Source organism: Moschus berezovskii, chromosome 27 (genome assembly GCF_049115385.1).
Source record: "Moschus berezovskii isolate FMDL1 chromosome 27, NW_MosBer_1.0, whole genome shotgun sequence".
Taxonomy (NCBI): domain Eukaryota; kingdom Metazoa; phylum Chordata; class Mammalia; order Artiodactyla; family Moschidae; genus Moschus; species Moschus berezovskii.
In genome coordinates, this window is record NC_142486.1 from 8638160 (window position 1) to 8664593 (window position 26434).

General features: G+C 58.0%; 1 protein-coding gene across 2 annotated transcripts; it reads right to left on the reverse strand.

The window, feature by feature from the left end:
* Nucleotides 1–6998: 6998 nt before the first annotated feature.
* On the reverse strand, nt 6999–25610 carry MLXIPL (MLX interacting protein like). 2 transcript variants are annotated; one of them, XM_055410060.2, is made up of 17 exons: nt 25307–25610; nt 21474–21580; nt 17118–17200; nt 16863–16952; nt 16494–16538; nt 15733–15934; nt 15532–15612; nt 12473–12642; nt 10446–10965; nt 10188–10255; nt 9962–10112; nt 9683–9795; nt 9460–9579; nt 9176–9303; nt 8969–9092; nt 8130–8259; nt 7000–7850 (listed from the first exon to the last, which is right to left on the reverse strand). In XM_055410060.2, the coding sequence occupies exons 1-17, from the start codon at nt 25603–25605 to the stop codon at nt 7732–7734; spliced, it is 2550 nt and encodes an 849-aa protein (XP_055266035.1). In that variant the 5' UTR covers nt 25606–25610; the 3' UTR covers nt 7000–7731. The 2 variants fall into 2 exon arrangements, with proteins under 2 accessions (XP_055266034.1, XP_055266035.1); XM_055410059.2 differs by having other exon boundaries at nt 6999–7850; nt 9962–10255.
* Nucleotides 25611–26434: the final 824 nt, after the last annotated feature.

The window sequence follows — 26434 nt, forward strand, 5'->3', positions numbered from 1 at the left end:
GACTGCTTTACGTTGCTGCTGCTAAGTCACTTCAGTCGTGTCCGACTCTGTGTGACCCCATAGACCGAAGCCCACCAGGCTCCCCCGTCCCTGGGATTCTCCAGGCAAGAACACCGGAGCGGTTGCCATTTCCCTCTCCAATGTGTGAAAGTGAAAAGTGAAAGTGAAGTCGCTCAGTCATGTCCGACCCTTAGCGACCCCACGGACTGCAGCCTACCAGGCTCCTCCATCCATGGGATTTTCTAGGCAACAGTACTGCAGTGGCTTGCCATTGCCTTCTCCGACTTTACGTTAGTAAAGGCATTATTCCAGCCGTCTTCACACTGGATCATTTCAAGGAGGCAAGGGTCCAATTCAACAGGTTCAACAGGTGGGAAAGTCTTAGTATTGGGAAATTCAGATGGATTTTTACTGTTCTTGGAGAAGGGAAAGGGTAGTTCTGGAATTAGTGGGTGGGACAGCCTCAGCAAAGACTTGAGCAGGAGGATGCTGTGTGGAGGCAGGGTATGAGTAAAATAAAAAGCCGGTAAGGGAATTCCCTGGCAGGCCAGTGGTTAAAGCCTTCACATTTCCATCGCAGGGGTCATGGATTGGATCCCTGGTCTGGTAACTAAGATCTGGCAAACCAGGCGGTGCAGGCAAGAAAAAAAAAGTAGCAGGTAAAATTGGAAGTTTCCCAGGTGGCTCAGTAGTAAAGAATCTGCCTGCCAATGCAGGAGATGCAGGTTTGATCCCTGGGTCGGTAAGATCCCCTGGAAAAGGAAATGGCAATCCACTTAAGTATTCTTGCCTGGGAAATCCCATGGACAGAGGAGTCTGGCGGGCTACAGTCTGTGGGGTTGCAAAAGAGTCGGACACAACTCGGCAATTGAACAAGATTGGAAAGGTGTCTGAGAGCCTTGAGGGCTAGTTCAGCCCAGCAAACGATAGCCTCTACTAGTCATTTCAGGGTGAGATAGATCAAAATTGGTATCTTGGAGATTCTATGGATGGACTAGTGCGTGCCAAGACCAAACAAAGACAGAAAGAAAGTCAAGAGGTGGTTGCAAGAGTCCAAGACGGAGGTGAGAAGAGCCTGGACTCAGGGGTGGCCTGATGGTAGGAAGGAAGCTGAAAAGATTTTTTTTTTTTTAATTTGGCTGCTCCATGTCTTATTTGCAGCATGGGGGATCTTTAATTGCACCATGTGGGATCTACTTGCCTGACCAGGGATCGAACCCAGGCTTCTTTCATTAGGAGTGTGGAGTCTTAGCCACTGGACCACCAGGGAAGTCCCTGAAAATATTTTTAAGAACACACTTTAAATTTTGAATTATAGATTCAAAAGAAGCTGGAAAAAAAAAAGAACAGGAAAGTCCTTGGACTCTTCCCCCAGATTCCCCCAATGGCAACGTAACTATAGTGCAATATCAAAAACTAGGAAGTTGGCAGAATTTAGTCACCAAAAAAAAAAGATATTTTGAAATACTAATGATAGACCAGACCCACTTAGCTGTAGAGGGAATGTTCCCAGAAACAAACGTGCTCCATGGGTCTCCCAATCCCACAACCCAGAACAAGTGGAAGTACCAGAGTTGGGGCTGCCAGATTCAAACGTTTCCCTGGCCACCAGGGAGCTTCTCCTGGCAGCGTGGGCCCTTTGGCTCTAGAAGGACCCTCCGAGCAAAGAGGCTGCTGCAGAGACTAGAGGACAGACAGGCTCACCCACAACCTCGGGTGAGGAAACAGACCCACTCAGAGAGCAAATGAAGTGGCCTCACTTCCTTCCCTTTTGTCCTTGGTGAGGGGAGAAGGGGAGACTAGCATTGACTCAGCTGTGGGCAGTGGGGTAGGGAGGGCCAGAAGGGGGGTGTCCAGAGCATTCTGGGGCCTTTCCTCCTTAATTTGCTGTTTAGAACCGAAGGCCCAATCCTGAGCCACTTTCTTCACCACTTAGAGACAACACAGTACTTTTAAGAATTTCATTCACCAAGCATTTTGCCGATGACGTTTGTTGATCCAGGAGCTTGCATTTCTTTGAGTCTTCTCACATTCCCATCCCACCGATTAGGGGCCTGATGCTCTCAGAGATGCTCACTAGGTGATTTTCCAGAGGTGACACAGAGGAAAAGTGAACCTGGGGACACACGCATGTCTGCGACACTATTGATGTGGGGGACAAGGAGAAGCAGGAATAGGGCTCTGGTTCAGTTGAGAGTACAGGATTCTTTGACATCATGAACTCAGTTGATCCTTTAAGATAGATGATGCTATGAAATAACTTTAACCAGACCCCCAAAAAAACCCCTAGACTCTGGTCAAGTAACTTACCCCACCCACATCAACAAGGAAGCCAGGAATCAAACCCAGAGTCCAACTAGCGTCTGCTACACTCCGAGATCCTTATCCATCCGACCTTGCCACGGAGCTGTGGTAACGGCCTTGCTTTTACACCCAAGTGTCCTACAGCCCAACTGGAATCCAAAACCAACCCTCAGAAGGACAACTGGTGACAGAAAGCAGAATGGGGGAAACCGGGCAGATCAGGGAGGGAGACCAGCTGATGGGTTCAGAAGGGCAGTGAAATTCAGCTGTGCCTTCAGGGTGGGCATTTAGAACAGGTGAAACAGGATAAAAGGGAATTCTCGGAGGGAAAGGAAGGCTTGAGCAAAGGTATGGCTGGAGGGGTAGCAGGGTCAGTCACAAGGCACCTTGAACATCTGCTGGAAACCTGGTCTCATCAGAGGTGAGCAAGAGCCAGAGAAGCAATGGAAGCCCAACTTCATTTTGCAATTGAAGATCCACCTGGCCTTGCTTGGTGCCTCCCTCCCTCCCCCGGCCTGTCTGTCAGGTAAAATGATATATTTCCTCATCATTTAAGTAGTGGTGTGGGCCATGGACCAGCATCATTAGAAATGCAGATTCTTAGACTTCACCCCGCCGTCTGCTGACTCAGACACTCCAGAGGTGGAGGCCCTGCAAGCTGTTTATTTTTTTAATACTTATTTTTGGTTTTTATTTAGCTGTGCTGGATCTTAGTCACCATATATGGGATCTTTTTTGCTGTGGCATGTGGGATCTAGTTCCCCGACCAGGAATCAAACCCGGGACCCCCTGCATTGAGACTGTGGCGTCTTCACCACTGGACCACAAGGCAAGTCTCAGCAATCTGTATTTTAACAAGCTTGTGAGGTGATTCTGATGCCCACTGAAGTGTAAGAACCAACGATTTAAATTAACTTGACCCCCAGACGTAGGTTATTTGCAGCTCACAGACTATTACAGTGGTTCTTAACCTTGACTACATACTGGAATCACTTTTAAAAAAAAAAATGCTTATGTCTCCTTCCCACAGCCAGGTATTTTGATATAGTTGGCCTGGACTAGACCTGCTCAAGAAGATTTTGAAAAGGCCCAACTTATTCAAATGTACATTTAAGTTGGCGTTCTAGCTGCAAGGGATACCAGAGGCTAATGCAGGAGTCTACGTGTAAAAGTGATGTTTGTCAGACCAGGGCCGTGGCCATGGCAATGGACACTTATAAGATCAACTGGAGACAAGAGGGAAGGGAACAGGGCACAACCATTAAAAAGATGACATAGCCACTGAGGATACAACAAAAGCTGGTTAGAACCAACTAGACTCAAGATGGCAGAGGATTTAACTAACTTGCAGTCGACCTGCAGCCTCACAATACAGCTCACTCATTGAGATAGGTTAGCATATGCCACATGACAGACTCACCCAAGCTGTGAAGTGGGCGGGTAGTCCAGTTCCTGGAAATCTCCACCCCTTCCCCCGGAACAGTCGGAGTAACCCTCCCACTCGTTAGCCTGTGGAATTACCCAGCTAAAACTAAGCACCCCAGATTTGGGGGAGCTCTCATTTTCCCACCTGACCCCTGCCCTGACGCCACTCTCACCTTCTGAGACAGACCAGGCAGACCAGACCGCATGCTGCCTAGGGAATGTGTGCATGCGTGCGTGCTCAGTCGCTGAGTCGTGTCCAACCATATCCCATGGACTGTAGCCCACCAGTTTCCTCTGTCCATGGGATTTTTCAGGGAAGAATACTGGAGTGGGTTGCCATTTCCTACTCCAGATGGAATGTGTACCTCTCTCAGTAAACCTACTTTCACTTTACCGGGGGCTCTCTTTATTCTTTCCCCGCACAAAGCCAAGGACACTCACTTGGTGTTCTGACCTAGAGGCTCACCCAAGCCTGGGACATGACCGTCTCCTTGTGCCCCATCTTCCTGCAGCAAACTGGCCAGACCTCGGTAACACATCAGAGGGCGATGGGGAGTGGGGAAGAGCTGAAGACGACTGTTTTCCGAGGGCACAAGTGTCTGGACAGCGGTGCCCCTCCTGGGCTTGGGGAGCACGGAAAGCTTCAGGTTAGCGGGGGAAGGCTGTGAGCTGCAGTCTTGGGAATGCTGGGCTCTGTTTTGGCTCCTTCAAGGTTAGCGGAGCTGTGTTACATTCTGGGAGGGGGAGGTCAGGGTGCGGCTCTGAGAGAGGGCAGCACAGATGCAGGAGAGGAAGCCCTCAGCTGAGAGGCCGGGGGCAGTGGCAGGGCCGGGAGCTTGCCACAAAGTGAGAAGGGAAGAGGGCTGAGGAAGGGACCGGGGGTGGAGCTGGGGGAAAAGTCTCCCACAGCAGGGCCTGGGAGTCACTGCCAGCAGGGAGGAAGGAGAGCCTGGTTTTGCAGGAAAAGAGCGATTCAAGAAGGAGGTCCAGGGGTTAAGAGTCTACGCTCCCAATGCAGGGGGCCCAAGTTCAATCCTTGGTCAGGGAACTAGATCTCACATGCTGCAACTAGATTCCACATGTGACAACTAGTCCCAGCATAGCCAAATAAATTTTAAAAAGTATTTTTTTTTTTTTTTTTTTAAAGAAAGAGGTCCAAAGGCTCCGGGAGCACTGCAAAGTGGTTGTTGGATTTGGCAGTGAGGGAGCCAAGTGACCTTGGAAAGAGCAGAGTCAGGGCAGGGGTGAGGCTGGGGTGGAAGTGGGGAGGGAGGAGGAGCTCAAAGGCAGGGGGCTGGAGGCAAGTGGGAGGTGAGGAGGGGGAGAAGGCAGGTGGCATCTAGAGGGGGCACAGCGTCAGGGGATGTCCTCTGGGGACCTTTCTGGCAGGATGAGTGAGTGAAAGCAGCAGAGCAGAAACTCCCAGGAACTGACCTTTCTGAGAGCCTATAAGCCTCTGTCTGCGCAGCAAATAGCACCTAAAGGCTGGGTACCTCTGTCACCTGATGTGACAGTGCTGTGCTTAGTCACTCAGTCGTGTCTAACTCTTTGTGACCCGTGGACTGTAACCCACCAGGCTCCCGTGTCCATGGGATCTCCAGGCCAGAATACTAGAGTGGGTAGCCTTCTCCAGGGGATCTTCCCAACCCAGGGATCGAACCCAGGTCTCCCACACTGCAGTTGGATTCTTCATGGTCTGAGCCACCAGGGAAGCCCAAGAATACTGGAGTGGGTAGCCTTTCCCTTCTCCAGGGCATCTTCCTGACACAGGCATCGAACCAAGGTCTCCTGCATTGCAGGTAGATTCTTTACCGACTGAGCTAGCAGGAAAGCTCTACCTGCACAGTAGAAAGTGGCTAAAAGTAAAGACAGCCTGGGTGAGCAGCTCGTGAACCATGAGAACTTGGGCTGGCTAACTTCTCTATGCCTCAAATTTTTGGTTGTAAAGTGGGGACCACAGTAGATAGTAATCATTATAACAACTCTTCCAGCAGATTTACACCAGGCACTGGGTAAGTATGTACATGTACTCTTCAGTCCTCACTGCAGGCGCACCGAGGTAGGTGAGATGAGAATTAAGTGAGCGAATATACATAAAGCACTTAGAATCGTGCTTGGACGCGGGTAACGGTGCAGCTCGTCCTGTTACTGTTACTATTATTCTACATAAACGTCAAAGCCCCCAGAAAACTGTCTCCCAACCATCTCTGGATGGTCTGAGGACGTGTGAGGATTCAGGCTTGAACGATAGTTCCCAGCGGAGAGTGGTACAGCTGTGAACATACTCCTCGGAGCCAAGGCCACCGTCTGGTCCATAGTGGGCCCTCAGGAAATTTTTTTTTAATTTACTTGGATGCACTGGGTCTTAGTTTTGGCATGCAGGATCTTTTAGTTCTGGCATGCGGGATCCAGCTCCCTGACCAGGGATTGAACCCTGGGTCCCTGCACTGGGAGCATCCAGTCTTAGCTACTGGACTTACTAGGCAAGTACCAAAATACTTGTTAAATGGGTCAATGAAAGGAAATTCCCTGATGGTCCAGGGGTTAGGACTCCATGCTTTCACTGCAGGGGGCAAGGCTTCAATCCCTGTTTGGGGGACTAAAAGACCGCTCAAGGTACGTGGTGTGGCTTTAAAAAAAAAGGATCAATGAAAGGCTCAAAGTATTGGGGCCATTTACCCCAACTCCCCATCTGCAGCATCAGTTCCTGCTAAGACATCCAGACCCGGTGGCCACCCACCCTCTGCTTGCATTATCTCACGTGGTGGGGTGGTCACGACCCCCAAGGCAGCTTTCTCCTTCTGGATGGTTCCGACGGACGGCCCTGTCGCTTCCACCCTGTGGTCCCGCCCCACCCTCCTCCCTGTGGAAGGTGCTGAGCTGCTCTGAACCTGCCCAGGGCCACAGAGGGAGACTCTCCAGGCTGTATGCTGAGTCATTCAGTCATGTCTGACTCTTTGTGGTCCTGTGGACTGTAGCCCGCCAGGCTCCTCTGTCCATGGGACTTCCCTGGCAAGAGTATGGAGTGGGTTGCCGTGCCCTCCTCCAGGGGAATCTTCCCGACCCAGGGATCAAACCCGAGTTTCCTAAGCCACCTGCCTCGGCAGGAGGGTTCTTTACCACTAGTGCCACCTGGGAAGGGTCTCCCTGCTTCCACCCCTTACTCCCTGCAGCCTATTCTCAACTCTCCACCGGAGGGATCCTGTTAAGGTCCCTCTGATCTTGTCCCACCTTTCAGTCAAAGCCCTCCAGGGGCTTCCAGCTCAGAGGACACACTAAGGTCCCCTCGTGGCCAGCGAGGCCCTTAACAAGGCCACAACCACTCTCTCTCTGTCCCGAACGAGACACGCTGACAGTCCCTGACAGTTTCTGTTTTTATTGATCAAGAGTTCTTTACAAAATCCACACACACACACACATATCCACACACACACACACACACACACCAGATACCTGCCCTGGTTTGGTCACCCCCCTGCCCACTCTCTCCTGGGATCAGACCTTCCTGGCCTCATCCAGGGACGCCACCCTGTGGCCTCTTCCCCTACCAGCGGAGGAGCACGGAGAAGGAACTTCCTTTGTTTCCCTGCTTAGAAACACAGGCTGGGGCCCCGCCTGTTGGGGGAGCAGGTGGGAGTGACAAGCATCGCCCCCTTCCCTCTTTCAAACTCCCTGAGTTGCCAGGTTAGTCTCCCAAGCACCACAGCTGCTAAAGCCTCGGGATCCTCTTCCATTCGAAGCTTCCCCACCCCCACGTTGCAGACTGAAAAATGGAGGTCCAAAGAGAGAGGAAGAGCCCCCCCTTACCCACCCTCGCCAGCCCCCCACCACCCCACCCCCGCCCAGGTCACAGCATTAGTTGCTAGAGTAGAACAGGGACTGGAACACAGTTCTTCCCGGCTTCCGGGAGATGAGAAGGAACCCTACTTGACAGGGCAGGAGGGGCGTGCCCAGGGAAAGAAGCCCCAGGGTAGCTGAGTGAGCAGCAGGGTCTGTCCAGCGCTATAAAGATTTGCCAAGGGTGCCCTCTGTGACTGCCCGTGTGGCTTGTTCGGGTATACAGTCTGGATCCGTCAGGATGCTGGTGGATGTACTCAGCTGACGCAGGGAGTTCAGAACAGCTGGGAAAAGAGAGAGAGAGGGAGAGACACTTTCCGGGGTCAGGGGTCATCCTACACTTGGATGCTAAAGACAAAAGGATCAGGGGAGGAACTCGTTGCTGTCAGTCAGCCCCTCCTAGGAGCTCTGTCTGCATGTGTCCTAGTGGTCCACCCCGGAGCGTGGTGGGGGATGGACAAAAGTCTAGGCTATATTGAGGACAGGCTGGACTGGGGTCCGAGCAGCGTGGGCCCCCCGCCCCCTGCTCTGAGGCTTGGATGCTCTGCTGGGCAGGCACATACTTGGTCGGAGAGCAGGCAGGGAGCAGTACTGGTCCAGCCAGGCCAGGGAGGTCTGGCGGAGGCTCTGCAGGCTTGCTGTAGACACCATGCCATTGAAGGACTCAAACAGGGGCCGGATGAGAAGGCTGAACTGGAGCCAAGTCAAGGAGCAGGCCTGGCCTCTGGCTGGTACCCTCGCCCCCTTCACGTGGAGCCCTGACCTCCGACCACTGTCCAGCCTTGAACCCCAAGGACCCCTGCTGAAGCCGCCCTCCCGTCTGCTGAGGTCCTCCCGCAGCTCTCTGGCTCTCAGCTCCCTCCGCCAGCTCCCCCATGGCCTTCCCTGGGCTAGCCCCCCCCCACCCCCCCACCCCCCGTTCCTGGGCTTCCCGCTCTGACTTAGTCAAGGGCTCGACCAGGTAAGGGAGTGAGAGATTCGAAGTCTTCCCAAGGGTCCACCCCAGTCATCTTACTCAGAGTTTGGGCCTTCCCTGGTGGCTCAGATGGTAAAGAATCTGCCTGCCATACAGGAGACCTGGGTTCAATCTCTGGGTGGGGAAGATCCCCTGGAGAAGGGAATGGCTACCTTCTGTAGTACTGGGTTCTCCCAAACTGCCCCTGGGACCTTCTGAGGGCAGGGCTGTGGTCCTCTCACCCAGGGGCTCCCCTTTAGTTTCCCTCCACTCCCAGCCCATCACCGGGCAATGCTGCTGGCCAAGGTGCCAGGGACCTGGCAGAAGGGGGTGGAATTGGAGCGTCTTCCTTCAGGAGCAGCTGCGGGACCCTGCCTGGCCTGGGGGCGTCAGGTACAGCTCGATCCGGCTGCAGCACACACCAGCCTGCTGGCCCAGTGAGGATACTACCCAGAACTTCCAGTTATGCAGCGTGCGGGTCCGGACATAGTCATCGAACATGTCTCGCATTTGGTCGAACCGCTGGTGTGTGATGGGCACCCCGGTAGCAGGCAGCTGCTGCTGGCACAGGCTGGGGGCGTGGGGCGGGTCAGCGCAGGGAGTCAGGCAGCAGGCCCCCTGCTGGCCCTGTACACGCTCCCCACCCCCACCTACTTGATGGCAGCATTGAGCTCCTCGATCTGGTCCCGGAGCTGCTGGGCCTCCTCCTGCTTGGCCGCGCGCTCCTGCTGCAGCATGGCAATGTACTCAGCCGTCTTCTGCAGCGTGGTGGCCTTGCTCATCTACGGCGGCACCATCCAGGGCGGCCTTGGGTACTGGGGCCCCGGGGCTGAGGCACTGGGCAGGGCGGAGGCCAGCGGGTGCGTGGAGGGCCTGGGGGTTTGGTCTTGGGTGGGTGGGTGGAGGTCCACATGCAGCTGGGGGGCCTGGGCACTCACCTTGAGGTTGGGCTGGGTGCTGAGCGTGCTCACCAGCCCATGCAGCGTGTCAAAGCCCAGCTTGATGTTGAAGCGCCTCTTCTGCTCTGCAGAGATGTGTGTGATGCGCCGGTTTTCTGTCTGGCGGTTGGGGGAGAGGCAAGAGAACCGGGGTGAGCCTGGGAGGGAGCGCGGGAGGGCCTGGGGTAGAGCAAACAGACCTCAGGGCGAGAACGGGTGCCACCTTGCTGTCTGGACGGCCCCGGCTCAGCATGGGTTGCGGGGGAGAGATACGGATGCTCAGGGCCCCCGGGCCCGGCAGCGAGGTCAGCTCCGCAGACAGCCGCCGCTCACCACCTGTGCCGGGGACAGATGGACTCACAGACAGAGCAATACGGGGGAGAGAGTCCCGTGGCCCTGTCCCCCTCATCCTGGCCCCAGACATGGTCCCCCACATCCCCCTTCCCCTCCTTCCATCCCACAGACCGCCCCCCACCCACCAGCTCCTTCAACCCCTCTTTACCACTGGGCGCTGGGGGTGAGAGCGGCTCCACTTTGGGGACAATCAGGGGCCTGGGAGGGGCCGGGGTGGCCGGGCCCGGAGGCAGTCGGGGTGGTGTGGGGGCCGGGGTCGGGGGAAAGAAGGTGCAGGGGAACTCAGGGAGAGTGTCCTGCTGCGGTGAAGAAGGGCAGAAAGTCGGGCTGAAGGCCTGGGGTGCAGCCCCACCTCCCAGTGCCCGCTGTCTTACCGGTGACCCTGGGGGCCGGAGGAGAGCGCCGGACACAAGCGGTGGCTCCAGGGCTTGCTCAGGCTTGGCTGTGCACAGACAGCATGCTGGGGGCCCCATCCATCATCGCCCAAGGCCCCACCCCTCCCTTCCTAATAGCCCACATCCCTTCTGGGTTCAGGGTTAAGGACCCAGGACCTCCGCTGAGCCCCTCACCCCCCACCCTCTAATCCCGCAGGCTCTCGGCATCCACACTGGGTCCCCATCTCCCTGACTCACCGGCTGTCAGCAGCTGCGTGAGGCAGGGGTTGTTGCTCCCAGCAGTGGCAGTGGGGCTGGCAGTGGCAGGGGCCACGGCGGGGGCGCCGGGCTTCCGCCCTCTGGGGGACGGGGCAGGGGGCTTGCCTCTGGGCCGTGTGCCTTGGGGTACCGGGAAGTGAGGCCCAAATGGGGGCTCGGAATAGCCGGAGGGCAGCAGGTCTATGGGGAAGGGGGCAGGGCCTGGGCCAGGCCGCGGGGTGGGTGGGAAGGCTGTGGGAGCAGACAGTGGGGACGATCCCGGGGCAGGAGGGATGGCAGGGAAGGTGAACCTGGGCGAGAGGAAGGGCTCTTCTGGCAGCAGAGCAGGCGGCGGGGCCACGGGAGGGAAGGGGGGCGGGGGGCCCAGCCCCTTGGCAGGGCTAGGGTCCTGGAGGAGGGGTGGGGGTGCGGGAGTGGGTGGCAGCTTGTCTTCGGGAAGGAGGAAATCAGAGTTCAGGTAGGAGCTGGAGTCCAGGGAGCCAGGGCAGCTGCTCCGAACCTGGTTGGGGAACAGAGAGCGAGGGAGAGAGCTGGGCTTTCAGGGTTCCTCCCAGGCAGCCTCCCGCCTGGCTGGGCTCGGACTGGGCATCGTGGGAGCTGAGTAGTCCTTGGCCTCAGACACACACACTGGGGACACCACAGTCTAATGAGGGGAAAGAGTGGGGCACATTTATACACAATTTAAGCACGAGAAAGAGCATCGATCTTTCCGCCCGCTCATTCATTCACTGAATTATTTGTCAATCCATCCACCAACCCATCCATCCACCCACCTATCTATTCTCTCATCTATGAGCTAGCTCATCCACCTATATTTCCACCAGCCCGCCAGGTACTAACCCATTCACCAATCCATCCAACCACCTATACTCCCTTCACTCACCCACCAACCTTTCCACGGTCCCTCCATCTATCCACCAGCTACATATCCATCCACCAGCCCATGTACTGATCCACCATGTACCACGTGGCTGTCGCTCAGTCATGTCTGACTCTTTGCAACCCCCTGGATGGTAAACCCGCCAGGCTCCTCTGTCCGTGGGATTCTCCAGGCAAAGAATACTGGCGTGGGTTGCCATTCCCTCCTCCAGGGGATCCTCCCGGCCCAGGGAATGAACCTGGGTCTCCTGCATTGCAGGTGTATTCTTTACCATCTGAACCGCCAGAGAAGCCCTTTATTGATCCACCAAACGCCTTATTCATTTACGAATCCATCCACCAGCCCATCCACCCGACCAACCACTCACCTAGCTACATATACACCAACTGTACAAGCATCTGCTCCCATCTAAAACCCAGCGATCTACAACACACCCACCCATTCACACACTCATCCATTCACTGACTTGTTCAATCACTGGGCAACCATTTTTGCCTGCTGTGGATGTGCTGGCATGGTGCTCAGGACGGGAAGACGCAATGTAGCAAGTATAAGGGTGTGGTGAGTGAAGCAGAGCCCTTCCAGCAAGGAGCTCATCATCTAGTCCAGTAGGCCTCTCAAACAACGAACTAAAACAGTGCCGGAAAAGTCTGATGACGGAGGGAAAAGGAAGCTAGCCTAGCATTGGGCGGGGGCGGGGGGGCGGGGGGTGGTGGGCAGCATCGGATTTGGGCCTGGAGGTCCTGAGTCAAACTGACAAGAGTCACAGCTTCCTAAAGGCACGTGCTCAGCTTTGGTCTCCACGTTTCCATTCACGCTTCTCCTCACATCCGGTGTACCCTCTTACCGGTCTCTTCTGCCCAAGCCTGACTCATTCATAAAGCCCAGAACTGCCCCCTCTCCAGGAAGCCCTCCAACAAGCAGCCCAGCCCTATGCTCCTCTGTCCTCAGCCTTCCCCCCTCAACCATCCTGTCAGCCCTGCTTTACGAGGGTCTTTCCTCCCCATCTGAACCGTGCCCTCCGTTCTCTTTTGATGGACCGAGAGCATACCCAGGAAGCACCCCAAGGACCTCCTGGACGTGGGCAGGTGAGCTGGGCAGGGTGGGGTGGGGCGGGTGAGCTCACCTGCGGGCAGTTATGCCCTGAGAGGTGGGTCATGCCGGAGCAGGCAGGGGGCACCTCCAAGCCCAGGATCCCACTGCCGAGGACGGGGTCAGCCATGGGCCCGAAGCTGTGGGGCTCTGGGAAGTTTGACGGTGTAGGCGTCTGTGGGGGGCGGTAGTTGGTGAAGAAATCTGGAATTCAGATGCACAGGGTGGCAGCCATCAGGGCTAAAGCCGTAGCTGGAAGCAGCAGGCTGGCCCTGTCCCCGGGCTAGGCTGGTGGTGGGGTGGGGGCCGGCAAGGGAGGGGGGCCTTCCAGGGGAGATTGTGAAACTGGGAGAGTTTCTGTCTCACTCAGGGGAAGCAGCGGTGGAGGCTTGAGTGGGATGGGCCTGAGTGGGAGACAGCCGGGGAAGGGCGTGGGGGTGTCAGTGGGACCCCAGGAAGCAGCCCTCCCACCGAGCCCCCAAAATGGCTCCTGAGGATCCCCTTCCACACCCCCAGACCTGGGAACCCCAGGCCTTGTCTGCGCCTTCTGGGGACACAGAAAGTGTGTTGGGGAGAGGAGGGGGTGACTGCAGAGCACCAGGGAGGGAGAGGGTGAGGTCCCAGGGGAGGAGGTCTAAGATGGGGAAGGGCATCATCAGGGTGTCAGGAGGTCACGGAGTCAGGGGAGAGAGAGGTCAGAAGGGCAGTGGGTTCCGGGACAAGTTGGGTTTGTTGGCAGATCAGTGGGTAGGGCTACAAGGGTGGAGGACAGGAGTCGGGGTGAGAGGCCTAAGAGGATCTGAGCAGGGTCAGAGGGTGGGCTCAGAGTGGAGCCAGGGGTCAGGGGGCACTGGAAGGCCTGAAAGAGCTGGCGGTGGGGGGGTGGGGCAGCCATATTGTTGGAGGTGGGGGTTGTGTAAGCCCCAGGCTATTCTGGTTTTGGGAAGCAGCTGTCCGCGGCCTAACCACATCCCGGGCCGGTCGCCGCCTGCCCACCCGCTCCCTTCCGGGCACCTTTCTCTGACCCTAAGCAGCCTTCTGTCTGCACCAGTCCCCAAGGCCTCCTGGTCTGGTCAGAGGTGACCCCATTGGCCCCAGCCACCTCGGCCAAGACAGCCGGTCAGTGGCCCCTTGAAGGAAACCCAGGAGTGGGATAAGCCGGCATCAAGCCGTGAGCCCGATGGGGTCTTATTTGTGCATCTTACAGGATGGTGGGGCCCAGGTGTTAATGGGCAGCCAGTTCTGCTTGTGTCTGTCTCACGGAGCATCTCTCTGTCTGCCTCCCTGCGTGTTGGTCCCACCGCCTGTCGCTCTGTCAGCCTGTGTGTACTTGCCCTGGTGTGAGGCGTGTACATGTCTGCCCCGGGCTCGTGTCTGTGTTTGGCTGTGTATCTTTCTCGGCCACGAGGTCAGGATCCTCCAGCCTCCCTTCAGCAGAAGGACTAGGAGGTGGAGGGTAAACGCCCTCAGACCCCACACCCCCAGCCCCATGGGGACCACGGGCCTCATCCCGTCGCCCCAGGATGCTCAGGGTCTCAGAGCAGCCCCCCTCACAGCTGCCGCCCACTCCCCAGAATCGGGCGGGGCTCACAGAGCAGCAATACCAGCCCGGCCAGGCCCGAGTCACCAGGGTCCCCTGACCATAGCCGGTCCCCACCCCACCTTGGTTGGCAGAAGTCACTTCCTAGCCCCAGCCACCCAGGGAGCCCTCCCTGGCCTGTTCCCCTCCACTGACCTGCTATCCCCTGGCTGAGCGCCACCCCCCACTCCACCCACCAAGCCCCTTCCCTCCAGAGAGTTATGGCTCCCTTCCTGGGTTTCCTGTCAAGTGAGGAGCTCTTGGGGACAGAGCAACAGCTCTGAAGGCCCTGGTGCTCCGGACGCTCCCAGTTCACGGGGGCACCTGAGGGGGCCACACTAGCCCCCTTCCCTGTGTGACCCAGGCCCCCTATGGCAGGTCACCCCAGCTGGACCCCACTCCCACAGCCACCCTGCACTTCCTAGCCCGACGCTCGGATTTCTGCCCAGAGCCCACGGGTGGGGGCTGTTGGACTCCTACCTGTGGCAGGGGTCTGTGGGCCCTGACGGGGCCGCTGCCCTCCCAGGCGGGTCTGCTCCCAGGGTACTGCCATCAGCACGGCTGCGGTCCCTGCAGCACGCCCCCCCCTCAGGCAGGGGTGGGGGTGGTTCCTCATTCCCTCGTCCCCGCCCCATGGGCCTCCACCTCTCAACTGACAGGCCCAGGACCCCGCCAGTCAGGAAAGAGTGGAGGGGTCACCAAAACCAAGCCTTTATGCCAGGATCCCTTTTTGTGTCCCTGAGGCCTCGGCTGAGACAGGTTGGGCCCCAGAGTCCCCTAAGCGTGTGACCATCAGGAGCAGTCTCCAAGGCCGACAGCTGAGTGAAGAAAGCAAAGTGGGAAGAAAGCTGCCGTGGAGACCAAGAGACATTTGTCCACGTGTGCTGTACAGATGGGATGTCTCTGGAGGGACCCGAGATACCAGTGCCCGGTGGCCCTGGGGCTCAGGAGAGGGAGGTAGGCCAAAGGGCTACTTTAAAGAATGCTTTATAAGATTCCTAGGATTAAAAAAAAAAATTACATAGGCGGAGAGAAGTGGGTGAGCTCTAGATGAAAGAAGAATGGCCAAGAGTTGATAAATGTTGATGCTGGTGAGGGTTCCATGGGGGTTCTCTCTCCCTACCTGTGTGGGTGCTTGAAATGTTCTTTAATAAATAGTTCTTAAAAATGAGTTATATAAATACGAACAAATAGGCTCAAACAAAGGAGAGGGATCAAAGCCCTTCTCTCCCCTGAGAGAGTCCATGCTTTCCTGTGAACTCCCCAGAGCTGGTGGCTTCAATGGACCTGATCCCCTGTCCTCCGCTGGGTACCCTGATCTCACCAGAGGCTACTCCGGCTGTGTCCCAAGGCCCAGACAAAGGGAGACCAGGAAGATCCCTCAGAAATCACCCAGATCATCTACCCTTTCAGAGGGGCCTGGGACCAGCCTGGGGTCTCAGTCATTCTGGGGCCTTCCTACCACTGACCTATAGCCGCCCACCCACCCACCCAGGGGGCAGGGCCTGGCCCACCTGAGATCTCCATGAAGTCATCCAGGCTGGGCTGCAGCGGTGTCAGGTCTGGCTGGATCATGTCAGCGTTGCCCACGTAGGCTGGAAGTGGGCAGGGGTGATGTCAGAAACGTTGGGCAGGGTGGAGGTGCCCATGCCTGGCCATCCGCCCCTGGCTGCCTGGATCCCTTCAGGCCTCCCTTCCCTGGTGCAGGCCCTCACCGTCCTCGGGGGGCAGCTGCAGGGGTGTGGGGCTGGGCTGCGTCATGGTGAAGAGCGTGTCAGAGATGTCGGACAGAAAGCAATCGAGATCCAGAAGCTGGCGCCCGCCAGGCTCCTCCTCTGGCCCCCCCAGCAGCACGGGTACCACGCTGGTGAAGAGCTGCTCGCACCATCGCTCTGGCGGCTGCCACCCCGCTTCCGCCTGGGGAGACAGAGCCGTCAGCAGCCCCAGGAGACCCCACCACCACCACCCCCATTCCTTCCCGGCCTGGAGACTCCCACTCCTAGGGTGCTCCCACTGCCCCTGGCTCTTCCGGGTCACCCCTTGCCTGCGGTGAGGGGCTGGTCAGCCATCTAGACCAGCCGCTTTCCACTCCCCTCTCTGGTGGACTCAAGTTTGCTGCCTGAAAGGCTAGGGTCACCTCACTGGCCTCTCACAGCTCTCCCCAGGAGATAGACTGAGACGGGCTTGCCAAAGAACTAAGGGTCCCCTCCTGCCTCCTGCACTTTTGCCTACCTGGGACCCCGTTCTTACAGCCCTCTGTTCTCCCATGCCTCCCCACCACTTGCTTAGTCAACCAGAAGTTTTGAGGTGTTCCCACTACTGCGCTCCAAGGCTGCCCCTTCCACGGGAAGAAGAGCTCAATTCACCAACCACAGGACAGCGACGCCCACTCCCCTGCCCTCCCTCCCGGATCCCACCGCCACTGCCTAGCCCACCCGTGGCAACCGTCCATCCTCTGGGTCCAGGGAGCACCCACCTGCTTTGGGGCCAGGAGATCTCCTTCCCGACTGGACTTACGGAGCTGCGGGAACACACATAGGGGGACACTGGACCCCCTGCCTCCATCCATCCCTCCCGGCCAAGGCCTCCCCTACTCGCGAGCTCCCCGCACCCCATCCACCGGATCCCCCGCGGCCCCTCAGGAGCTCTTTGGCGGTAAGGAGGCTGCGAGGATGTCCTGTGGCCACGCGGTGGCACTGTTGGCCTGGGTCTTAGTGGAGGGCCGGTGTGGGGTGTGGTGTGGGGTGTGGGGTGGGGTGTGGGTGGGACGGGGACGTTCCCCCAGGGCTCTTGCAAGCGATGCGGTGGCAAGGGAAAGGGTCCTCCCCCGCCCGCGCCCACTGACCCGCTTCTTGTAGTAGATGCGCCACTTGTGGTACTCGCGCATCACCACCTCGATGCGCCGCTTCCAGTAATTTCCCTCCAAGACGACAGCCTGGGAGGGCCGGGAAGGGGCCTCAGTGCAGGGGTAGCACTGACCCCACCCTCACCCCAGTCTCCCTCTGGCCCAGTCCCCTCCCGCTCAGCACGAGGAGTGATGGGCAAGAGGGGGCCCGGTTTGGCAGGGCGGCAGTTGATTGGTCCAGTTGGTCTCGGCTACCTGCGGTTTCCGGTGCTCATCAGCCTCAGGCCCCTGCAGGGGGGTCACGAAGCCACACACGGGGCTCTTCCTCCGCTCCACATCTGAGAGAAGGGGGCCAGGTCAGGGGTGCCCATCTCCCTGATCTGCCACACTATGAAATCCTGACAGGCCTTCTATGCTCCGATTAAGTGCCACCTCCTCCAGGAAGCCTTCCGGGCTGCTCTGGCCCTCCCAGATCTCCCTTTTCTATGAGACCCTGTGACACAAGCCTCCCACACCCCATCTGTTCCTTTGGGAGCTTAGGAGGTGTGCAGGCAATGCTTGCTGAGTGGGAACTGTGGGGCCACAGGGAGTGAATTGTCCAGAGAAGGTCTTGGTCAGGCTGGCTGGCTAAAGGTCCAGAGCCCTGGTCCCTGCCTCCGGGTGCCCATTTCCATCTCAGAGAACCATCCCTACTCCACTTCAGGCCACCTACCTGAGCCCTTTCTCTGCCTCCTCCTCTCCCATCCCTGTCTCCAGCCTTGATCTCTCCCCAGGCTCCTTTTTGGCCAATAAACATGTGCCAGGTTCTCCTTTACCTCTCAAACCTTCCCTTTGGCTTTCCTCCCAAACTCTGGAAGAGCTGTCACTCGCCACCTCCACTTCCACGCCTCCCAGTGGCATGGTCACTCCTATACCCCAGCATCCGTCCCCACACTCACCCCGCTGACCCAGCTCCTGAACTCAAGGCTCTGGCCCTCCCCAGCCCCATACTCCTTGACCTTGGCTTCAGGGCAACCCCCTCCTCCTCCCTAGGCCCCAGGAGACTTCCCTCTGATCTCCTGTCTCCCTGACCACTTTTCACTGGCCCTGCTGTCAGCCCCACCGCAACCTCTGTCATCCTGCTCCTTTGCAGTTTCAGACTCATCTTCCAGCTGCCTGGGCGAACCTCCACTAGGCTGTCTCAAAACATCCCTCTCTGATGTTTGGGGACTTCCCTGCCAAGCCAGAGCCTCCTCTGGACTGCCCACCTGGCCTCCCAGTGCCCCAACCTCCCATCACTTCCCAGTGTCTCCATCTAATCCATGGACTGACCCTCTCAACCTCAAGGATGTGTGACATTCCTTCCACCATCCCCTCCCCTCCATATGCTCACTGTCACCGCCTGGTCTGGTGTCATTTCTTCCCTCGACCTCCCTGACTCCAGCCTCACCCTCTCGAGTTTGCCTTCCTTGTGTGGCCAGGTCAGTTCTTCCTACACCCCTGGCAGTATGGTTCCCTGAACCTCCTAGGTAAAGTCCACGCCCCCTAGCCTGACTTCCAAGCCCCTGTGACTGGCCCTGCTGCTTCTCCTGCCTTTCCATCTTCTTCATAGACCCCACCTGGAAGCCAGACAGCCACCCACCCACCCACCCCACCACCCTGCCCCAGCAGCCCTCTGGCTTTATTCTATGCGGAATGCCTTTCCCTTCCCTCCTTTGCTTCATCTACCCACATCTACGCCCCCATCAGGATAGCCCAGGACAGCCTCTCTTCTGGGAAGCCTTTCCTCGTCTGAAACAACCCCTCGGTCCCACCTGCCTCACTCTCTGCCCTGCCTTGGCCATCTCTCTGCACGCTGGCCTCTCTGCTGGGAGTGAAAGCAGGGGCAGTGCCCTTTAGCCCCAAATCCTTGCATCTGGCACAGAACTTGGCACACAGCAGGCCTTTAGAACCCTGAAACCTGCCCCCCGCCCCGCCCCACCCCACGATGAAGTGACTTTTCCTGGCAATCTTGACAAAGAGGACTTCCGGGATGTCTGTGGGGCCCATCTTGCCTCAACCCACAGCCAGCTTCCTCTGACAAAGAGGAGGGGGTACCACCTGACCATGGAATTTCTTGGGACCTTCAGCATCATTTACAAAGTTCTGTTCTAAAGGACATTCTCCAAGACTATCCCTGTGGGAGTGGGGATGGGGGTTGTCCTAGTACTAAGCATGGCTTGGACAGAAAGCAAAGGGAGGGCCCTTGGCTGTGTGAACTCCCGGGGATGAGAGCAAGGAGGATCTCGGTGTGTCTGTTCCTGGCTTCGTCGTTGAGGATATGAGCCAGGAAAGATCGGGCTTGTCCAGGGTCCACAGAGAATCAGCGCTGAGCAGACCTGGTCAGGCTCTGCCCTCCCCAACCCGGTGACCCTGTGCTCTGGATGGAAGGGCAGGGATCATGTGACTTCCTAGGGCTGGGGCATGCTTTACTTAACAACGGTAAGTTCATAGGTTCGTGTGGCCTCCTAGCCCCTTGCACCTGTGCTGGGACAGGGGACCCATGGAGGAATCAGGGATGAACCTCCCAGCTTATGGGGAGAGACAAGGAAAGCACACACATCACAAAAGCTAAAGCAGGGTGGCAGGTCTGCCCAGGAGAGGGGCACAGTGCCCTGGGAGCTCAGAGGTAATACGACGATTTGGCGGTGTGGAAAAGGAAGGGAGCTTGGAGGCCCGGAGCCGGCCCAAAAGAGGCAGGTGTGAAGGGGAGGAGCCAGGCAGCCCCCCAGCAAACCCGCTCCTCCTGGTTTCCTGAAGCCCACCTTCAAACCTTCCGGCCTCAGGAAGGAGGAGTCCTGATACTGGGTTTCAGGCCTGCTGTGTGCTGTTGTTATTAATAGTAATAAATCCCAGCATTCACCTGAAGGGAGCCCTTATGTGTGTCAGGCCCTGTGATGTGACACGGATCATCTGTCTTGCTGAAAACCCATAGCAAGCCCGAGCAAGAGGGTGTGTTATGATTCCCACTTTACAGATGAGCAAGCTCCAGCTGGGGCAGGCGAGGGCCTTGCCCAAGGTCCCAGAGCTAGGACGTGCGAGAACTTGACTCAACTGCCTTGTCTGACTCGGAACTCGGGGTCCTTCCATCAGCTTGTGCTATAGTCTGGGTGAGGACCCCGGCTGGCGTCAGAAATTCCTTCTGAAGAGAGAGAAGGGTTTGCATCCCATCCTGCTTTGGAGGGAAAGCCTAGAGGGGGGAACCTCAGGGTGGCATGGGATGGTGGGGGAAGTTAGAGACTCCTTCTCCCCCTAGCCTACCAGCTTTCTGGTTTGGGCAGGGCCTGTCCTGAGCATTCTTCCTGGAAGCCAGGCAGCTGGGAGCAGTAGAAGGGGCGTTGGGCTGAGCTGGAGAGCCCTGAACTCACAGCCAGTCATAGCTCTGCTCCTTTTATGCTCCGTCACCCTGAACACATCAGTATTCATGCCTGGAGAATCCCCATGGACAGAGGAGCCTGGCGGGCTACAGTCCATGGGGTGGCAAAGAGTCGGACATGACTGAGTGACTAACACACACCCCCTGAGCAAGTCACTCGCCTTCTGGGCCTCACCTGCTCATCTATAAAATGGGGGTAATAATAACCTGTCTCCCAAGGTTGCTTGGAAGCCTTAAGTAAGATGATTTATGAACCTGCCAGGCACATAAGGCAAATAGAAACCAAAAAACAAAACAAAACACAATTAAAAAAAAACAAACCCACTCCTTTTCTCTGCTTGAATGGAACCCAGTGGGGCCAGTACAGAGAATACATGGGTGGGCCCTCGCGGGCTGTGTGTTCCCAGCTCAGCACAGACTTCAATCCTGCAGGAGGATCTTACTGAGCTGGACAAGGTCCAGCATGGTATCGACCGGCCTCTCAGCCTCTGCTGCCCTGCCATCGGGGATGGGTGGGTTTTGCATCCCCAAATGAATGACCGTGACCTCCTCAAGGGTACATCAGATTCAACCATCATTTATTAAGCCCCAGCTTTGTGCCAGGCCTGTTCATACCTGTGATCCCCATGCCAGACATGAAAGTTAGGACTCTTGGCCTCCTTTTATAGATGAGGAAATGGATTCAGATGGGTCAGACAACTTGCCTGCAGTCACACAGCCAGCAAGGGCCAGAGACAGGGTGGGAAACCAGCCCTGGGTGACTCTGAAACCAGAGTCCCTTCCACTCGACCACATGGCCTCTCTGGGCTCCCTCTCCTCAAATCTCGATGGTAGAGGGGGCACCTAAGGACCTCACGGGATAGCTGGTGGAGACTCACCAGGATCTGAGTTTCCCCTCTGCGATTGGCCCAGAGAGTGCTGAACGCTTCTTTCTACTCTGGCATTTGAGGCGCCTGACTACACTGATGGGGTGCAAAGTGGGCTTTCAGCTGTTCCCCCATCTCAGCCCACTTTAGGACTTCTAAGGGGTGACTCCTGCTGTGCCCGGCCTCACAGTGGAGAGCGCCCTCCTGGACCCTCTGGGTTTAGAAGCTGTCGAGGGGTACTGATGCTGGGGACCCTGGTCTCCCCCGAGGTGCTCTGCCGAAGCTGGTGCTGAGGGTGCCCAGGGCAGCCCCCGCGTCAGCCCTCCTGCCGGGCCCGTGGTGCCCACTCACACTGGATGTACCAGGCCCTCCAGATGGCGTTGTTGAGGCGGATCTTGTCCCGGCACAGCAGCTTGAGGCCTTTGAAATTCTTCCACTTGGGAGAAACCAGCTTGCCACTGTCAGAGGGAGAGGGCTGGGTCAGGCTGCAGGTGTGTAAAGTTGAAGGGGGGTGGTGGGCTCCACTCTTCCCGGGCCCTGGGGCACTCATCTATGGTGGACCATTTGAGGGACCAGCCCCAAATCCTGCCCCTCACTCTTACCTGCCTGAAATGACTACCTTTAAACTATTCTCCCAGGCCCCACTCCAGGCCTCTGTGTTCCTCTGGTGGGACCTGCTGAGACCTGTTTCTGAGCTCAGTCCTTGGAATGACAATGTCTGTCCATTTCATACTGAAGAAAACTGAGGGTCAGGAAGTAAAGGGGATGTGCCCAAGGACACATGGTGGAATCTCACTCAGGCCCTGTGTTTTTTTTCTCCATCCATCTCACTGGTCCCCTGAGCCCCCAGGGGTGGGTCAGGTTTGTCTCAGTACAGCGGGAACCGGTTCACCAGAGGCGACCTCCAGGCAGCCCGCCGCTGCCTTTGCACTGCCTGTCTTGTGTCTGACCGGCCCAAAACCCCAGCGTGGCGATCTGGACTGAGCTGGAAGGTACACTGCTTCCCAGAGTGTGCGCAACATGACAGCCACCAGAGCCCAAAGGAAGGCAGCTAGGATGGTGGAGTGATGGGCAGGGGCTGAGACCCTGACCCTGACCCAGGTAGTCAATCAAATCCACGCGATGGACTGGGCTCCACCAGGTTAAGGTCTTGACTCTAGGGGTCCTGATGGTCGCAGGCCAAGTCTGCCACCCTCAAGGAGCAGGCCTAGGAGGTCAAGATGTTCAGGGTCTTAGGACCCCTGCTGGTCCCTCCCTCTTCCCTCTTCCCTCCATCCTCACGGTTCACCAGCTAGGGTAATATATGAGTCCCCTCTGGCCCACCTTCTCTTGCAAACATGGAAGGCTGAGGCCCCAAGGCTTACTCTTCCAGAAGACCGGGTCTATTCTCTCTGGGGGCCTCTCTGGCAGTCTGGCTCCTATAGCCCCTTGAGTACCTGAGTCACTGGGTCCCCTCTACTCTCTGGTCTCCCAGCTCCTGTGTTTGCTTTGGGGTGGGGTGGGGGACCGCTACCCCAGGGCACAACAGGCCTCATTACCCAAATAGGGTACATGGCCCAAGCACCCATTCCTCTGGCTGCCCCCCCACCATCCCTCCTAAGTTAGGTAAACACCATCTGTCCAGTAGGGAGACAGAGAGAGGGGGGGCACTCTGATACCTCCTGGGCCAGCTTCTTTTCTGGCACCTGGGGGGTACTACTGAGTTTGTGGCCCCAGCCTGTATCCCAGCAACCTCCCAGCCCACACTGATCACCCAGTGCCCACCCCCATCCCCCACCTGCCTCCCTCCCTCTGCCACTTCCCCAGAGGTTATAGTGTCTGTGGCCAGGCAGGGCTCGGAGAGGTAAGACAGTGACATCCAATTCCAGGAGGAAAGGATTTGGCTGGGAGGGGAGGAGAGGGGCCCAGCCTGGAGCAAAAAGCCTGTAGCGAGAGTTCAAAGGATTTTTTATGAGCAATAGAAATTCTGGGAATTTAGGGAATGAGAAGAGGAAAATGCAGAACTCCCCCCTTACCCCGCATATCTACCTTGGAGAAATTCCTTTAGAGTTTTCCCTGATAGCATCCTGCTTGTTCTCAATCATCCCTGAGGCCATTCTTTCCTTGGCCAGCCAGCTCTGACCATGACCAGTTATTTTCTCAGAACTTTCAGAACTTGCCTCCCTGAGACTTCTTCCACCAACAGAACCGTGGAACACGAGCCTCCTGCCCACGCGAGCAGTCCTCTCTCTGCCCACGCGGCCCTGCTGAGGGTGAGAGCTGACCAGACGTCCGCAGGCGGTCCCTCTGGGTCAAACTGACCAGTTCCACCCAGCACCCCTGGACCTCCCTGCCTTGCAGTCCCTCCCCATCTACTTTCTCTCTTGGGACACCCCAGCTTCGTCACTCCTCTCCCCTCCAATGAACCCCTATAATCAGAAGTCTTTAAGGGCTAAAAACACTGTCCGAGTCTGACTCTCAGTTTTTCCCTCTGCCAAATGGGAGAACTCAAGAGTCCTCTGGTACCGAGTCACTCCCACTCCTACCCCTTAGGCCTCCACTCAGGGCCGGCCACAGAGATGGAATATTCTTGGTGGTTAGGGAGAAAGCCTGCATCTCTCTACCCCAGCTTCCCCTAACTGGGGTCACAACGGTGTCGTCAGCCTCCTAGTGGGGGTGGTTCTGGGAATGGGCTCTGTCCCCTGCCTGGTCTTTTCCCCTGAATCTCCCCTTTGGGTCACCCATGGTCTGGGATGGGGGGTGGGCCTGAGCCAGCCCAGGCAGAGCAGTGTGTGGTATAAAGCAAGAAGCTTAAGTTGGGAATGGGTAGGAAAAGGGGACCCTGGAGGACCCTGGGAGCAGGTGCTCCCCCTGGCCGGACCCCACATCCGGTGTCCCGTGACCTTAGATGCCCTGTCCCCTGAAGTCCCGTGATGTCCGAGGAGGGGAGGGAGGAAAGGGATGGGAATTTGAACTTTCCACACAGGGCTGGCGCTCTGGGCGATCAGATTGCAACATGACCTGGGCGCGGGGCCAGAGCGTGTGGGCCAAGGTTACAAAGCGCCCAGCCAATGGGGTCCAGGCTGGGCGCCGCAGCAGGGGGTGGGCAACACTCCCCCGCAATCCCCACCCCTGCTCCCCGGCTCCCAGTCAGTGCGCTCTCTAGCCAGCGGTTCTCAGAAGAGGAGGAGGCCCGCAGAGGAAGAGGAATATTTGCACAGAGAAAAGATCAAGGCCGGCCGATCCCCCTTTCTCTCCTACGGGTTTTCGGTTGATAATTTATCCTGGTCCCTCCGCTCCGGGGAACTTTGCTCCGGGGCACCGAGCCAGGACCCTGGTTCGCGCCCTCCCCTGGGACACAGGCGTGGAGTTGGGGCCGGGCGCGGCCGGCGTCCTCTGCGACGCGCTGAGCAGGGGTCCCAGGCAATATTAGGCGCAGAACCTCGCGCGGCGACTCGGGGAGGCGATCCCAGGCACCGTCCCCCCGACCCCGGTTCCCGGGGACCAGCCCTGCGCAGCCTGTATCACACCATGCCGGACCCCGCTGGGAAACTGCGAGGGAGCGCCTCCTGGGTCCTCCCCAGGCACTCTCTTCCCGCCACCCTCGACCCAGCAGGTTAAGAACAGGTTAATAATCCCGCAATCGAGGGGTGCAGGGTGGACGAGAGACTGGGTTTCAGTCGACGTTGGCAATGAACTGGGACAACAAAGGCGCGAGGAGTATCGCGCGGGTGCAAGAAGAGTCGGCCTGGGCAGGGGCTTCCGTATTGGGAGCAGAAGGATGCAGGTGGTCGGGTGGAGTGACCCCAGGGGTGAACGGTGGGGATGTTAGGACCGCCTACGGTCCTGGGAGTGCGAGGGATGCCCTGCTGGCATTCTTTGGGGGCGGAGGGGTCAGGACTCGGGGAGAGAGGCCGGAGGTGGGCCTCCGGAGGTCGAGGCGGAGGGCAGGAGGTCCCTGCCCTACGGAGGGAGTCTTGTTAGCGAGGAATGGGAACCCGGGACGGATGCAAGTTGGGGGACCCAAGTGGAAAGGGCGGGATCAGAGAAACTCCGGGGTGGAGGAGAAGAGAGGATCCAGGATGTGGCCCGAGTCTCTGAGAACAGCCGGGACCAAGGCTTGGGGCCGGGTGGGTTGGCCGGGGGCCCCAGAGCGAGGTCCCGCCATGGAGGGCCGAGGCCGTCGGCCCCGGAGCCGCCCTCACCTGTAGGCCAGGCTCATGCACTCGAACAGGCGGGTGAGTGTGGGGTCGATGCTGCGCGGCCCGAAGTCGGCGTGCCCCAGGGACCCCTCCTGGTCGCGCCGCCGGGCCAGCGAGTCCCGGTGCGGCGACGACAGCATGAAGTGGCCGCTGTGGATGACCTGCGAGCGGAGCAGCCCGCCTGCGCTGCGCCGGGTATTCGGGTCCTCCGAGTCTGTGTCTGAGTCCGAATCCGGGCTGGGGACGACCCGCGGGCCCTGCAAGCCCGCGACCAGACCCGCCAGCGCCCCGGCCATGGTCATCGCCGCCGCCTCGCCTGGGCTCGGGGCAGCTGCGGGCGCGACCCGTTGGGCCAGACCGGCTCATTAGCATAGCCCCTCCCACAGTCATTAGCATAGCTCCGCCCTCCCATCGCGATAGGTCGCTGGAGAGGGCGGGGCCTCGGGGCGCGCGGGAGCAGACGGGGCGGGCTTGCATCAACAGTCAATAGGCCAGGTGTGGGAACGCCGGGACAGAGCTCCCGCAGGTCTAGAGTTTGGTCGAGAGGAGGTCTCTTATCTCCTCTCCCGTCTTTCCTTATGCTGTGACCACCTGGAGTCCTGGTGGAACCGCCCCTACGTCACCAAAAGGGCTCTCAAGAAGAGTCGTTCACGCCTGAGCCACAAAGTCGTCATTGCCAGGGATCCCTGCGCCCCGGGTCGCCCTCCCTTGAGTCCTCTCGTCTAACTCACCCCCTGCCCTCTCTGACCTCCCGGCTCATATTCACTCCCTCGCCGTGCTTCGCACAGCTGAAAGCACCAAGTGTTGCGTGACCCAACCCACAGGAACGTCCCGATACCTCATTGTCATTGTAACCATCACTGCACCTGCCCAGAGGTCCTGGGGGGTTTACCTGAGTGTGAATCCTGCCTGGACACGCGGGGTCCGTACCAGTGGTGAAGGAGAAAGGAGAGCCGTGCTCACCCTCCCCTGGACACCCCCTAGGCAGCCCATCGCTCTGGGCCCCCTCCTCCCACCGACCCTGTGGTCCAGCTTGTGTTCTCGTTTCTAAAGGCCCTCTTCTCACCCAGAAGAGACAAACTAGGCCGTTTGGTCTGAGGCATTTCACACCCGTCACCTCACTGGCGCCTT

Bases quoted from the DNA above. Each gene is read 5' to 3' on its own strand.
- MLXIPL (XM_055410059.2), bottom strand. From the start codon at position 25,605: ATGACCATGGCCGGGGCGCTGGCGGGTCTGGTCGCGGGCTTGCAGGGC. The intron at 21,581-25,306 runs GTGAGGGCGGCT...TCCCTCTGACAG, and splicing joins TGCATGAGCCTGGCCTACAG to TGGCAAGCTGGTTTCTCCCA. The intron at 10,966-12,472 runs GTGAGCTCACCC...TTCCCCAACCAG, and splicing joins CAGGGCATAACTGCCCGCAG to GTTCGGAGCAGCTGCCCTGG.